The sequence below is a fragment of the Babylonia areolata genome, chromosome 6 (genome assembly GCF_041734735.1).
Source record: "Babylonia areolata isolate BAREFJ2019XMU chromosome 6, ASM4173473v1, whole genome shotgun sequence".
NCBI classification, from domain to species: Eukaryota; Metazoa; Mollusca; class Gastropoda; order Neogastropoda; family Buccinidae; genus Babylonia; species Babylonia areolata.
In genome coordinates, this window is record NC_134881.1 from 17,875,438 (window position 1) to 17,891,034 (window position 15,597).

Consider the following 15,597-nt stretch of genomic DNA (forward strand, 5'->3'; position numbering starts at 1 on the left):
CATTGCGATGTTAAGACTGTCACGATTTGAGACACATTTTGATGTGTGCTGAAGGACTGATGTGTTCTGATGGTTCACAGTGTGATTTGTCTTCAGACATGTGGTGTGGATACATTTGTTTTGCAGACTATGCAGTGAGGATACACATTGAGTGTGTTGCTGTATGGGTTGGATATGTTGTTTCTGTGTGCCGTGAACACCAAAGGGGAAGATAGATTTGTGAACAGTGGATGGTTTTGTCAGTCTGTTTGTGAGATCATGCCTGTGTTCATGAATTTGTGTCCATGCATATGTGTATGTGACTGTGTCAGTGTATGTTTATATATATATATGTTTATCCGAGCCTGTTCATATGCATCTAATAAATTATGTTCGTGCTAATGTGTCCCAGTGTTTTTAATGCAGTTGTATCCATGAGGCTTAAATGTATTCTTGAGTCTTAATGTGTACTTGTTTCTATGTCCAGTTGTCTGTGTCCAGGCGTTTGTTTCTGTCTGCCTTTGTAAGAATGTGTGTTTTGAGTTGCCTTGATGTTATGAGCAGCTTTGGATGGTGTGTTGTGGCACTCGCCCTACAACCTGTTCAGTGTTGAATTAAAATATTCAGGCAAGTTGTGTGGTTCCTTGTTTTGTGTTCAAAACTGAAATTATCAAACCTTCAGTCCTACAGTCCATTTTGTGTGTGTGTGTGTGTGTGTGTGTATTTATTTTATAGCTTGTACATGCATGTGTGTGTGTGGAGGTAAAGGTGTGTGTGTACATTGGTGCAGGTGCCAAAATATTGTTACTATGCATTGCAAGACTACAAATCACTGGAAAACAATCAACAGGTAGCACTTTAACTTACCCAGTGAAATTTGTCTTTGAAAAAAATTATGTCACTGGCCACCTCAAATTCAGTGTGTGTAGATTAAGAAACTGCATTTTTGGAAGCAGCTAGGTTTTCACCACTGTCAATTTGAATGTATTGCATCCCACCGATGAACAGTAACGAGTTCAAAATTGTCAATTTGAGTGTATTGCAACGAGTGAATTAGTTGAATATGATGCAACAATAAATTGTTTTCCGTCCATGGTGTTATTGGCAGAAAAACAAAGCTGATGACATACATGTTGGGAATGAAGTGAACACGGCAAAATTCCATTCTGAAGTGAGTTAGAAAAGACTGAAAGCATTTTCACAAGGAAGACAAGAAGACACATCTGTACCCTTGCACACCAGGAATAAATGCTGGGATGCAAGCCACTGTTTATTTGCACGTAGATATGTACAGTGTTCATTATTGTAAACACCAGAAATGTTACAGGCTGTGACAACCAGTTAATGTGTACACAGAGGAGACATGTGAATGTAGAGTTGAAACACACAGAGTGAGGATGCTCAATGCTATGTACAGAGAGAACAGGCATTTCTGCTCTCTTGATTTTTACTGTCAGTTCATTAATATGCAATGGTTGGGTCATGTCATGCATATTAGAAGTAGAAAAGAAAAAAAAAAGAAGGCATTTTCGGTGATGTCCCAGTGCAGCAGGTGGTATTGTTTCTTGCCCCTAACAAGGGAACTAGCACTGAATGCTTACCAGCTGTCGGCCATTGGAGTTGGTCTCCATCACACTATTTGGCTTACACCCTGACCTCAATGCTTCGTGAAGGGGTCACACCAATCAAGGCACAATTAACACAAAATTATTATCAAGAAATAAAATATGGGAATTTTCCTTCTGCTGGAAGGTAATCATACTACTAAACTGTACATCAGTTTTGTTCTAGATCTCATAGACTATTGTGCCTCCATGCCCAGTAATTTTGAGCTTGGGAGTGGGAACAAATGTCTGAGACATATTTGTAGGATACACCCTTCTTCCTTTTCCTTTATATTGTGTTTCCATGTCTGAGAAACAGGAGGGGAAGGGGGCTGGGGGGAACATTCCTAAGGACATAATTTCCTTCAAATGTAAACATAGTCCAACAAGCAAGTGGAAAACAGTGAAACGGAAATTGGGGGGATGAGAAGGGATGGGATGGATACTGTGAAGAGAAGAAAAAGGGTTTGATGTCAAGACATGGTGCACCCATGACGCCGCTGGTGACGCAGTGACCCTCAGAGCTGACAGCGTGGAGAGATCAACACAGGCGTCGCGCTTTGCCTGGAGGGCAGCGCCAGGCCCCGCTGTTGTAGCAGATGCACATATGCTGCATGCAGCCGTCCCGGTAAGCAAACAGGCGTGTGAAATATGTCTTCCTGCCCACCTGGCATCCTGCAAGGAAGGCCACAGAGAGAAATTGTTAACAGTTTCACTTTCCATCGCCAACATGCCACCTTTTCCCATTACTTTTCCCCACAGACCATCAGTAGATTACTCCATTTTCCTTTCACCATTACTCTTACCATTGATCAATGAATTACTGAACTTCCTTTCACCATCATTCTTACCATTAACCATCTGTGTATTGCTCCTACTTTCCATTCACCATCACTCTTCCCACTCACCAGTAAATTACTCCTCTTACCATTCACTACCACTTACCATTAACCATAAGTAGATAACTCCACTTTCCATTCCACATCACTCTTACCATTAACCGTCAGTAGACTAACACTTTCCATTCAACATTACTCTTACCATTAACCATCAGTTGACTACTTAAACTTTCCATTCAACATTATTCCCACCATTAACCATCAGTAGATTACTTCCACTTTCTATTCACCATCACTCTTACCACTGACTAGATTACTCTGCTTTCCTTTCAGCATCACTCTTATCACTGACCAGTAAATTACTCCACTTTCCATTCATCACTCACCATTAAGCATCAGTAGATTACTCCTACTTTCCATTCATCATCACTTACCATTAACCATCAGAATTACTCCACTTTCCTTTCACTAGCACTCTTACTATTAACCATCAGTAGACAATGCTTTCCATTCATTATCACTCCTCTCACTTACCAGTAGATTACTCCTATTTACCATCACATTTACTGTTATTTTCTCCATTACTCTTCCGTTACACATTGTTTTCCATTTCTATATTGCTTTAAAAAAAAAGAAGAAGTCCTATATGCATTGTACAGCTGACAGATGTAAAACAACAATAGTTTCTGTTGGCAGGAAACTGGCTGCAGCCGTCAACCGTTGTTACAATGTGAAACATTGTCTATCAACATTACCCCTCAGTGTTGATAAAAGCTGTCTATGGTGGTGCACTGATAAGTCGATAAAAGTCGCCTAAGGCGGTGAAAGACGTAACAAGAGGTACCTTTAGGATTGGAAGGGTGGTTGGAACCGAGCTGGGAAGATGGGGGACTGGGTGTGTCCAGCTGACAGGTGTTAACAGAGCGGTCAGGTGGGCAGGTCCAGGTACCGTTGCACTCGCACTGACACAGGAACTCGTAGCATCCCTCCGTGCGGCTGAAGGCGGTACGCGATCTGGTGGACCCACATGGTGATAAATGTCTCCATTTTCGTCGTTATCACATCATCATCATCATCATCAACGCTGGCAGTTAATATCATTGAGCAAGGATGTTTAGCATTCACATACTGTGTCGGAGATGTCAATTTCTGTCTTGGTTCATCTTAACCCTTTTAGTGCCAAGCCTGTTTTATATTCTATGACAACTGTTTGCCAAGGGATGTATTTTGGTCATGGAGGGTAATGATTAAAAAAAAAAAAAAAAAAAAAAAAAAAGCGTGCAAATCACAGAAAGAAATTGTATATAACCATTACATTTCTGAAAGAAAAATGAACACACTACCCAGTTTCACATGATTTTAATGATTTTGTGACAGGAAAATTTCTACAGGGGCATGAACGGAAATTTATGTCTTGGGGGCATTTTGTTGTTCACCAGAGGGGGACAGAAATTTCCATCCTGGGGCACTGAAGGGGTTAAAGGAGAAGACAGTGGAACAGAGATGGAGTATGCTGAAACTTGTAGAAAGCTGTACACTAAGATTTTGCTTGTGTCCTTGCACTGCCAGAAACGAGCACCTTGCTGTCAGACAGGAAGTTGTCTTCTGCTGTGTGTCCATTGTAGCACAGACTTGTCACCAAGCGATTAACACATTGGCCATCATGGTTACATTGTCATTTCTGCCATGCACACATTGGCTGTATTGTTGGTCATTTCATTTCTTCCACCTCCATACTAGCTGTGTTACTTCTGTCATATTTGCTGTACGGCCATGCAATTTCTTTCACTCACCCACCATCTGTTGTATGTTATTTCTTTAACTTAATCATCAGCTGTATGAAAAAAAAAATTACAAAAACAACGACAACAACAAAAAAGCCCAACACCGGAGAGAAACACATTTTACACGACACAAAGAGCATGGAGATGACTATCTTTAAGAGACAGATCATGGCTGACATTGTTATTATTTTGTTTTAGTTACACACAAACATTCACACACACAACTGTCTGGCACCAAAACCACACCCAACAGATTTTTCAGTTTCCACTCACAACATAAAATTTTCTCCTTACTGAAGTAATGCACAAATGGATTTTAAAAAAAGAAAGAGTAATATATTCTAAGTGCATAAAACATAAATATACTGGGTGCATTATAATCACCAAAAAGAAAAAAGTGCCTTTTATGTACATGTTTGGAAGTGATAAACATGCATACATTCAAAGTTTCATGACAAAGTGATTGCTTATGTGTGTGGTGGTCTAGAGGTAATGCGTCCAGCAAGGAAGTAAGGAAAGCGCATGGGATCAAACCCCACAACAGTATTTTCTCCCACCCCCCCACCCCCACACATTGAGCGGTGGTCTGGATACTAGTCATTCAAATGAGATAATAAGCCAAGGTCCTGAGTGTAGCATGCAGTTAGCACTCATGAAAGAACCCACGGCAACAAAAGGGTTGTCCTTGGCAAATTTCTGTAGAAAAATCCACTTTGATAGAAAGAACAAATAAACATGCAGGCAGAAAAAAGATGCGCTGCACTGTAACAACACACTCTCCTTGGGGAGAGCGACCCGAATTTCAAACTCAGAAATGTGTTGTGACAAAGGAGCAATACAATACAATACAATACAACAGAAGGAGCAATACAATACAATACAATACAATACAATACAATACAAGGAGCAATTCATTACAATACAGAAACATTTACAAACCTGATGAGCTGCCCATCCACCAGACAGGGCTTACAGTCCAGTGGCAGAGGCAGACGCTCGTTCTGCTCTCTCAGCCTCTGTCGGAGAGCCTGGCTCTCTCCGGCCCGACACAAGTCGCGCGAGTTGTTGGGGGGACACATCACTCTCCCGTCACACCCGCAGTGGCAGTTGAACTGCCAGCACCCATCAGTGTGCGCGAAATTGCTGCCGCCGGCGTAGGTCGCGTTGCCCCACTGACAGGAGCGACATCCCCTGACGGGAGTACTGGCTGGATTATCTTCCCCCTGGCACACATTGCGGGTGAGGGAGGAGGGGCAGTTCCATGATCCGTTGCAGAAACAGTGACAGGTGAAATGGTGGCAGCCCTCTCGGAACTGGAACTCGGCATTGGGGAGAAAGTTGTCCCCCTTCACACGGCAGCTCTGACAGCTGCTGCCAGCAGCCTCCGCCAGCGCCCTCTGGTGCTCACTCGTGCGGTCTTTCTCCTCCGCGCGGCGTCGCACCTGCTGCTGCCCTCCTTGCTGCTGGCCAGCACGTTCTTGTGCGCAGACGTCCACGGTCAGGTTCTTGGCACAGGCCCAGCTGCCGTCACAGGCACAGTCACAGGTGTGCTGCAGGCAGTCGTCTCTCAGCAGGAAGCGGGTCTTGCTGGGGTAGGTCGTGCCTCTCACCTCGCAGTCCCGACAGCTCAGCAGGCCGTCCTCCCGGAGTTCTGCTGACCGCCCGTAGGTTCCATCTTCCAGACCAGCTTTCCCTCCAGCATGAACGTGAGGACCTTGAGAGGCCACCGCCTGTCCGTGATCCATGGTCAGAACTTCGTCCGCTGGGTCGGCTGGCTGTACGCAGTAGTTTGTCGGCTCCTGGCGGACACAGGACCATGCGTTGTTACACCCGCACGTGCAGGCGTAGCCGTAGCAACCCACCCGTAGTGCGAACTGGGCGTTGGGTGGGTGTTCCTGATCCTGTACCGTGCAACCGTCGCACCAGCCACTGGCTGGATGAGGGCGGGGCGCGGAGAGGCAGTCCTCTGTCCGGGCCGGCAGTGCTTGACAGTCCAGTCGACCCGAACAGTCGCAGTGGCAAACGACGTGGACGCAGTCTTTGACGAACTGGAAACTGCCCTGGCGCGCCTGGCCGTTGACGAAGCAGATGGCACACATGTGGTCCGCCTTGCCCTCCACGGCAGGTGACTCTCCGTGGAAACGGACACCCGGCGGCGGAGCGCGAAGCTCCTGGTGGGGCTGTGCCGCCAGTGGGTAGCGGTGCTGGCCCGAGGCATACTGTGCGCTCTGATCCACGCCAGGGTACTGGGCCGCCGCGGAGAGGCGCGGATCACTGGGATCCAGGCCGGGGATTTGCTGGGGGGCTACGGGCTGCTGGGGCGCCAGGAGAGCGGGGATGAGGCGTGACCCGTCCTGCCCCTGACCGCATGATGGGCAGTTGCTGTAGAAGGTCTGCTGGAAGGTGTTGATGACTCGGCCAGGCCGCACCCCGTACACCATGCCTCCTGTAGGGTACACCACGGACGCACCTCCGCCGTGGGGATACACCGCGTTGCCGAGAGGTGTAGACATCGCCACGCACCCCGGGATGGGCTTCAGGTCGTCGGCACACTCGTGGTTTCCATCACAACGACATTGACAGCTTAGTTCCTGGCATCCTTGTCTGAGAGTGAAATTCATGTTGCCTGGGTATACAAAGCCCTGCAAAAGGTAACACAATGGTTCAGTGAAGGGACTGACAGCGAAATTCGTGTCGCTAACAAAAAGATAACTAATGATTACCCTACAAACAGTGAACTTAGTGATCGTGGGGCGGGGACTGTATGGATCTCGTGTTGCCTGGATATAACAAAGCCTGCACTCAGTGACCTGTCAGTTTTGTTCAGTGAATGAGGGCAAGGCATTAGATCTTATGGCTGAGAACAGTAACTCAAAACCACCACCATGACATCACTTGAACATTTGATTTAATCTTTTCACCCCGTCAGGAGTATGCATGATAGCAAAATGGACAACACCCCTGTTTACTCAAAATATACATCTGACATGAAAATAATTGAAACCCAATGAAAACCAACAGTATAAATTCTATAGAACCGTTTCGGAATCTTAAAAAAAATGTAGCTGTTTGATTAATCTTGCTTTATACTCACTCACAGACAGACTGAGCAATTCAGAGAGATAGAGACAGACAGACAGACAGACAGACAGAGAGAGCACCAGCGAGCCAGCCAGGCCTGAGGAGAAGACTGATGCTGGAGAAAAGAAAACCCTGAAGGACAGCGGTGTACCTGAACGTAGCAGTTGCCGCAGTCACCACCAGGCTGACTGGCCGGCCGGCCCCCCACCGCCGGCCCTGTGGGGATTCCCCCCGACCCCGGGGGCGCATCCTCGTCCCGGCAGTCCGGGTCCACGCTGAGCCGACAGCGGTAGGAGCCGCTGCACAGACAGGAGCACTTGTAGATGACGCAGCCCCGACGCCAGTCGAAGTGGGCCCCGGCCCGGTACACCTTGTCGTCCACCTGGCAGGGCACGCACCTGTCGCCTGCCTCCTGCCCTCCTTTACCCCCATCTACCAAGGGCCTGCGGTCACCACCACCGGCTGAACTGCCGTCCTGACCCGCTGACTGCTGCTGGCTGTTGTCTGCCTGTCCGTAGAACTGGTGGCCGGCCCGCCTGTGCTCAGCCCTTACGGACTGCGGCGCTGGGTTGACGTAGTACCCGTGGACGCTCTGCTGCCCTTCCCTTTTGGATTGATGACTGGATGAAGATGAGGACGAGGAAGAAGAAGAAGAAGAAGAAGAAGCATCTGCGCCGATGACTCTAATGTTGGCTCGCCCGAAGCGCTGAGCTCCTGACGACTCCGCTCCTCCCGACGGCAGCGGCTTGATGTGGGCGGACGCTCTCCTCCTGTCCTCCTCGTTGTAGCCGCGGTCGTCGCACAGGTTCTCGGTGCGGTTCCTGGGGCAGCGCCAGCGTCCGTTGCAGCTACAGAAGCAGTGGAAGCGCCTGCACTTCTTGTTGAGGACGAAGTCGGTGTTGGGGTGGTAGTCCCGGCCCTCCACCCGGCACGGTCTGCAGGGTGCCGACACCCGGCCCCGGGCCTGGAAAGACCCCAGGTTGGCTGCCGCCACTGAGGATCCCCTGGCCGTGCTGACCGCCTTGGGCTTCACGTCGGAGACCAGACTGCGGTATCCGTCCTGCGTAGAGCGGGCCGAAGACACGGAAGACACGACGTCGTGGGCAACAATGGGTCTGGCTCTGCTGCCGGCTGAGCGGCTCCGGGCCCTGTAGCCCTCCCTCTGGCGCTCCTCCTGGCAGATGTCCCTGGCCACCCGGTGGTCGCAAGTCCATTGGCCGCGACAGTCGCACTGACACGAGTACTGGGCGCAGCCTCGTGTCAGGAGGAAGGAGGACCTCCCCGGGTAGGTGTAGGACGACACCCGACAGCTGGAGCACGTGCGGGCGCGCAGCTCGGGGTCTTCTCTCCGTCTGCAGATGTTCCGGGCCAGGTTGGACGGGCAGATCCAGCTGCCGTCACACTCGCAGTTACACTGGTACACGTTGCAGCCTCGCCTGAGCGTGAACCCTTTGTTGGGGGAGAACGACTCTTCGTCGGACACCACGCACCGGCGACAGCTCCGCTGGGGAGGTGCCGCGGTCGTGGTCGTTGTCTCTGCTCGTACACGCAGAGGGGAGCCGTCCGCGTTACAGACACGGCGGGCCCTCTCTCCCGGGCAGTTCCAGCTCCCGTCACAGTTGCAGCGGCAGTTGTAGTGGATGCAGTTCTTCTCCAGCTGGAAGTCCGACTCTCCCAGGTAGATCTCACCGCTTTCCATCTTGCACACGCGGCACCCGCCAGGCACCTGCAATCACCAGAACGTAAGTGATCGGGTGTGGGGGTGGGTGGGTGGGTGTAGGACTCCTCAGGACCTGCAGTCATCTTGAATAAACAACTTGCTGGTGTGATGCACACTTACAACACTACTGAGACTTGATGCGGATCCCGTTGATAACCTGCTTTTACCAGAAGCACCGCTACTGGAAGAATTGGATCTTCTTTTTTTCTTCTTTTTTTTAAGCTGTCAAGACTGAATCACTAATGTGTACTACTGAGTTGGAGCGGATCTTTAAAAAAAAAAAAAATTAAAAAAAAGAAAGAAAAAAAGCTGTCAACACTGAATCACCAGTGTGTACTCAGGATTATGTTACACGCCTCATTATGCACCACCTCCAACTACAGTCAACAACAACAATTGGCTCTAGCACTAAGAAGAAGAAACCCACTGGCAGACACACACACAAAAAAGAAGAAGAAAAAACCCGAAATTACTGGAGAAGCGGTTCAATTATACAACGCTATCCCGCCCTCCCCCCCCCCCCCGGCCCCTCCACCACCATCCGAATAAAAACACGACGATAATGATGATGAACATCTTGGCGATCGAGTTCATGATAGGTAACCCTCGTACGTATATATATATATATATATATATATATATATATATATATATATATATGTATGTATATATATATATATATATATATATATGTATGTATATATATATATATATATATATGCCAGAATGACCATCAAAGTCAACATGTGGAAAGAGAATACTGAAAAACCTCACACTGACCTCCCCAATGCAGACGTCTCTGGCACTCTCCCCCGGACACTCCCAGCTGCCGTTGCAGTGACACTGGCACTGGTAGTGGTGACAGCCCTGACGCAGCTGGAAGGCGGAACCTCCGCGGTACGTCTCGTTCTTGGACACCCGGCACACCCGACACCCGCCGGGTACCTGCACACCCGCGCCCGCACATTACAAGACGTTTGGCATTGGGTGGGAGGAAACGGTACAATGAAAGAGAGAAAGCTGGTTGAATATGTGTGTGTGTGTGTGTGTGTGTGTGTGTGTGTGTGTGTGTGAGAGAGAGAGAGTGTGTGTGTGTATCTGCGCGCATGTGTATGTATGTACGTGTGTGTGTGTGTATGGGGGAGCGGGGTGGTGGTGGTGGTGGAGTGAGAGTGTGTGCGAGCGTGCATTTGTATGTATGTTCGTATACATGTGTGTATATGCGCGTGTGTATGCGTGCGTGCAACACGTGCGCCGGAGCGTCACGAGAGAGAGAGAGAGAGAGAGAGAGAGAGAGAGAGGAGAGAGAACAGAGACCTCGCCCAGACAGATGTCCCTGGCCTGCTCCCCGGGGCAGTGCCAGGAGCCGTCACAGCGACACTGGCACCTGTAGTGGATGCATCCCTCCCTCATTTGGAACTCCTCCCCGCCGCGGTAGATCTGGCTGTCCGACAGCACGCAGCTTCGGCACCCTCCCAGCACCTGTCGTGTGCACACACACACACACACGCACGCGACACGCACGGACACACAGACACAGAAACAGATTGACGCACGCACGCACGTACAAACACACACACACACACACACACAAATCCATTATTCAACGGAGAAATGCTGGCAAGAGAAAGAGACACGACAAACTCATATACGCACGCACGTACACACGCACACTCACGCACACATGCACGCACATACAAATATACACGAGCGCACGCACATATACACGTGCACACACACACACATACATACACACACACGCACACACACAAACACATCCACTATGCAACAGAGAAATGCTGACAAGAGAAAGAGACACAACATAAGCACACACGTACACACACACACGCGCGCGCACGCACACACACACGCACACACAAATAAATCCATTATTCAACAGATAAATGCATGCAAGAGAAAGAGACACAACACACTCATATACACACGCACGTAGACACGCACACACGCATGCATGCATACACAAATATATACACACACACGCACGCAAGCACGCATGTATACACATGCACGCACGCATGAACACACACACACACACACACACACACACATCCATTATCCAACAGAGAAATGCTGACAAGAGAAAGAGACACAACACACCCGCATACGCACGCACGTACACACACACACGCACGCACGCACGCACGCACACACACACACAAAACATACAGACACACACACACACATAAATCTATTATTCAACAGAGAAATGCTCACAAGAGAAAGAGACACGACACACCCACATACGCACGCACGTACACATCCACACACACGCGCGCGCACACACAGACACAAACACTTTCCATAACCCACCGAACGTTAACACGTATTACAGGATCTTTAACGTGCGTATTTTGATATTCTGCTTGCGTATACACATGAAGGGGGTTCAAGCACTAAGCAGGTCTGCACATAATGTTGACCTGGGAGATCGAAAAAACAACAACAAAAAAACAACTCCATCTACCCTTTACCTACTAGGCGCCGTTACCGAGATTCGGACCCATGACCCTCAGAATGAAAGTCCAATGTGTTAACCACTCGGCTATTAGGTCTGTCAGCTTATATCACAGATAGACATAAGCTTACAACTGGGCCAACAGCAAAGTGAGAGCTGCATGATCAATGGTTTCTCCATTGCAATGGGAAGTCATTTACAATTTAGTCTTTTGTGAAGGACTATGACTCTCAAACTAGGAGGCAAGATTGCACTGGCTCATAGTGCTGCAGCCTTAAGGGGCAAGTTGGCCTTTGGGAACAATCCAAACGCCGACTGTCCTAAAACCCTCTTGGCTGAGAGAGTGGGGGGTGTAACGTGGGCAAGACACTCTCCACTATAATCAAATTTTTGCCAAGATAGTCGGGACAGCAGTTGCCTCTTCTGCTGTTCTGATGGTGACAGTCGGACACATCTATCACACATAATTGCGCCCGTCAACGGTGTAGGACGTACTGACCTCCCCCCGGCAGGTGTTGCGGGCGTCCTCCCCCGGGCAGTTCCAGGAGCCGTCACAGTGGCAGTGGCACTGATAGTGGATGCAGCCCTCGTGCAGCTCGAAGTCCGAGTTGGGCGCGTGGGACGCGCCGTCGTTGGTAACACACTGCTGGCACTGCTCCCGGCGTCTCGCCACCCCGCCCTGCAACCCGTCCGCGGCGCACGTGCACACACGCACACACACGCAGATATACATATGTACACACAGTTACGTACACACACTCACGCACAGGCGCGCGCGCGCACGCACGCACACACGCACACACACATACACACACACACACACACAGAGTTATATATTACTCTCAATTCAATCTTCCGTAGTTCTAACCTCTGCCACCTTTTTCTGTATCAGTCATCGCACCACCTCTTCCCATCGTCCCACCTTCCCACGCCTCAGCCCCCACATAACTACCCCCCACCCCCCTCATATCCCCCCATCCAATATCTCTTACCAATGAAAAGACGAACTGAAGAAAGAAAGAAACACACACACACAGACACACACACGCACAAATACACACACATGCACCCCATACCCCCCCACCGCCCCGCGCACCCCCTCCCCCCCGATCATATTATTAGAACCGCAAGACAACCTGCCATGAAATAAGAACACTCGCGCCGAAAAAAAAAAAAAAAAGAGCAATACTTGTTGGTATGCGGAGAAAATGAAACTAAGTCCGAATCTCAAATACCCATATAGCAAAACCTATATCAATCAATAAAAACAAAGACAACAACAACAAAAACCAAAAACAACAACAAACCCCACCCCACACCAATAAAGAAATACCTCCACACAAAAAATACCAAGAATTAAACAAACAAACAAACAAACTAAAGAAATCATTCATCTTTGATAAAAGATTATACATAACGGGAAGCACATGAGGGAGAACACTGTATCAGCCGAGTGCAGAAAGATGTTGGTCAAAAAATAAAGTCAGTACACCTATTACGTCTACCCATGAGCTGTCCAATACGCCTGACGATACCCTGTCACTTACTTCACCAAACATTGAATTACGGCCACGGGAATGCGTACCTGTTGCAGTATCGTGGCAGTAAATCTTTGCCGCTTTCGTTGTCTGGAGTTATTACTGATGAATCTTATGACTTCGAACATTACGCTTATATCCAGCCATGGCTTTGAATATAAGCTTATATCCCACCGGATATCAGTTATCAGTTCAAGTCGTTTCGATACAGACCGTGATCCTTCTCCGATCTTACTCTTCAGTTTTCAGTTTCTCAAGGATGCGTCACTGCATTCGGACAAATCCATATACGCCACACCACATCTGATAGGCAGATACCTGACCAGCGGCATAACTCCAACGTGATTTGTCAGGCCTTGGGTGTATGCATACATGATTATTTGTGTACCCATCAAAGTGGATTTTTTCTACATAGTTTTGGCAGAGGACAACACTCGGGTCGTTCCCAGTGCGCCAAGTGCGTGCTGCACACAGGACCTCGGTTTGTCGTCTCATCCGAATGATTAGACGCTCAGTTTGATTTTTCCAGTCAAACATGGGGAGAAAGGGCGAGAGCGGGATTCAAATCCAGACTCTCACGGACTCTGTATTGGCAGATGAGCGTCTTAACCATTCTGCCACCTTCCTCCCTCTCCTTACAACTCTCCTTCGCTTTAAAAAAAAAAAAGTCCCCTGTGCTGGTCAGGCAAGCATGTACGTCGATAAACCCGGCCAAAGGCAACCTTTAGCAGCTACTTCCAAGTCCTGCGGCAATGGAGGAGCAGTGACGAGGACAGGCCTAGAGGTAACGCGTCCGCCTAGGAATCTGAGCGCGCTGGTTCGAATCACGGCTCAGCCGCCGATATTTTCTCCCCCTCCACTAGACCTTGAGTGGTGGTCTGGACGCTAGTCATTCGGATGAGACGATAAACCGGGGTCCCGTTTGCAGCATGCAGTTAGCGCACGAAAAAGAACCCACGGCAACAAAATGGTTGTTCCTGACAAAATTCTGTAGAAAAATCCACTTCGATAGGAAAAACAAACAAAACTGCACGCAGGAAAAAATTTAAAAAAAAAAAGAAAAAAAAAAAGAAAAAAAAGAAAGGAAAAAGGGTGGCGCTGAAGTGTAGCGACGCGCTCTCCCTGGGGAGAGCAGCCCGAATTTCACACAGAGAAATCTGTTGTGATAAAAAAAGAAATACAAATACAAAAATACAAAGGATGTTGCTGGAGGTCTTTAGCTACAACTCTGCACGTAGGCGACTGTAGGCTGATTTTCGTTCATCGTACACCACGGCAGATGTGGTGCTCGTATCTTCCTACATCGACAGCGCAGCCCTATTCATGGATAGCACCGCTCTCTCCACACAGGAAGGGGGAAATAAAAGGATCCCCACACAAAACCTGCTTTAACTCTTTCCATACGAACGGCGAAAGAGACAACGTTAACAGCGTTTCACCCCAAAAACTATCATCAAAGTATTGCAAGCGGAAGGCTCTTATACTGAAGACGTGAATGTTGACAAAGAATACCACAATTCTGACGACGGAAGCTAAAGGTTGGGTCATTCAGACACCCACTGGACATCCGAGGGGTCTGTGTAGAGGGGAAGAGAGAACTGGCCGTACTGAGTGAGTTAAAGTGTCCGCGCCTGCCTGGTCATCCAACATGGCGGTCGAAAGACAGACCTTCCTCCCTTCTCCTCTTTAGTAGCAACAAACAGTGCCCCGCCAGATAAACTGACAACTGAGCTGTGAATGTTAATTACCGGTCTACACGCCAGTTCACAAAAGACAAACAGGCAAACAGACGGACCGACAGACAGGACCGACAAGAAGAAGTCTGACCTGAGAAACGGGACCAGAAGAAGCAGATGAGGAGCCAGAACCGCTGGGCCGAGGCGCGCGACCGCTATCCTGCCCCTGTCTACTGCTACTGCTACTACCACTGCCATCGCAGGTGTTGTTGGCGCGCTCCGGCGGGCAGGTGTAGGAGCCGTTGCAGAAGCAGGTGCACAGGTAGGTGAAGCAGCCCTGGCTGTGCTGGAAGTAGGTGTTTCCCTCAAAGAACTGGCCCCCGACCTGGCACTCCCGGCAGCCAGGCTGGCACGTACGGCGCGCGCGCTCCATGGGGCAGGTGTAGGTGCCGTTGCAGTGGCAGTGGCACTCGTACTCCACGCAGTCCTCCTCGTGCACAAAGTCCGTGTCCGACTCCTGCAGCTGGCCGAACGCCAGGCACCGCACGCACCGCGACGAAGCCGGAGTGACCACCATCTGGGCGGCGGAGGAGGAAGAGGAGGAGGAAGAGGAGGAGGAGGGTGACATGGAGGCGGAGGAGGACATGGCAGCGGCTGTGGTGGAATAGTTGCAGATGTTGACCGCCCGCCCCTCGTCGCAGTGGTAGGTGCCGTCGCACTTGCACAAGCAGCCTCGGTATCTGTAACGAGAAACAAGTCACAGACGGCTAAGTCACAGGCGGCAGTATACTCCTTCTTCTTCTTCTTCTTCTGCGTTCGTGGGCTGTAACTCCCACGTTCACTCGTATGTACACGAGTGGGCTTTTACGTGTATGACCGTTTTTACCCCGCCATGTAGGC

The 15,597-nt window shown here is 49.3% G+C and overlaps 1 protein-coding gene across 1 annotated transcript in view; it reads right to left on the minus strand.

The window, feature by feature from the left end:
* Positions 1 to 1,203: 1,203 nt before the first annotated feature.
* The window catches only part of LOC143282810 (uncharacterized), a 51,394-nt gene continuing 37,000 nt past the window's right edge, over positions 1,204 to 15,597 (minus strand). Inside the window, exons 10-17 of the mRNA XM_076588597.1 lie at positions 14,849 to 15,437; positions 11,983 to 12,162; positions 10,325 to 10,489; positions 9,788 to 9,952; positions 7,439 to 9,013; positions 5,146 to 6,848; positions 3,267 to 3,436; positions 1,204 to 2,258 (exon numbers count right to left, since the gene is read on the minus strand). Of these exons, the coding sequence (XP_076444712.1) occupies positions 2,125 to 2,258; positions 3,267 to 3,436; positions 5,146 to 6,848; positions 7,439 to 9,013; positions 9,788 to 9,952; positions 10,325 to 10,489; positions 11,983 to 12,162; positions 14,849 to 15,437 (4,681 nt within the window). The 3' untranslated portion in view covers positions 1,204 to 2,124. The remainder of the gene's footprint in view (positions 2,259 to 3,266; positions 3,437 to 5,145; positions 6,849 to 7,438; positions 9,014 to 9,787; positions 9,953 to 10,324; positions 10,490 to 11,982; positions 12,163 to 14,848; positions 15,438 to 15,597) is intronic.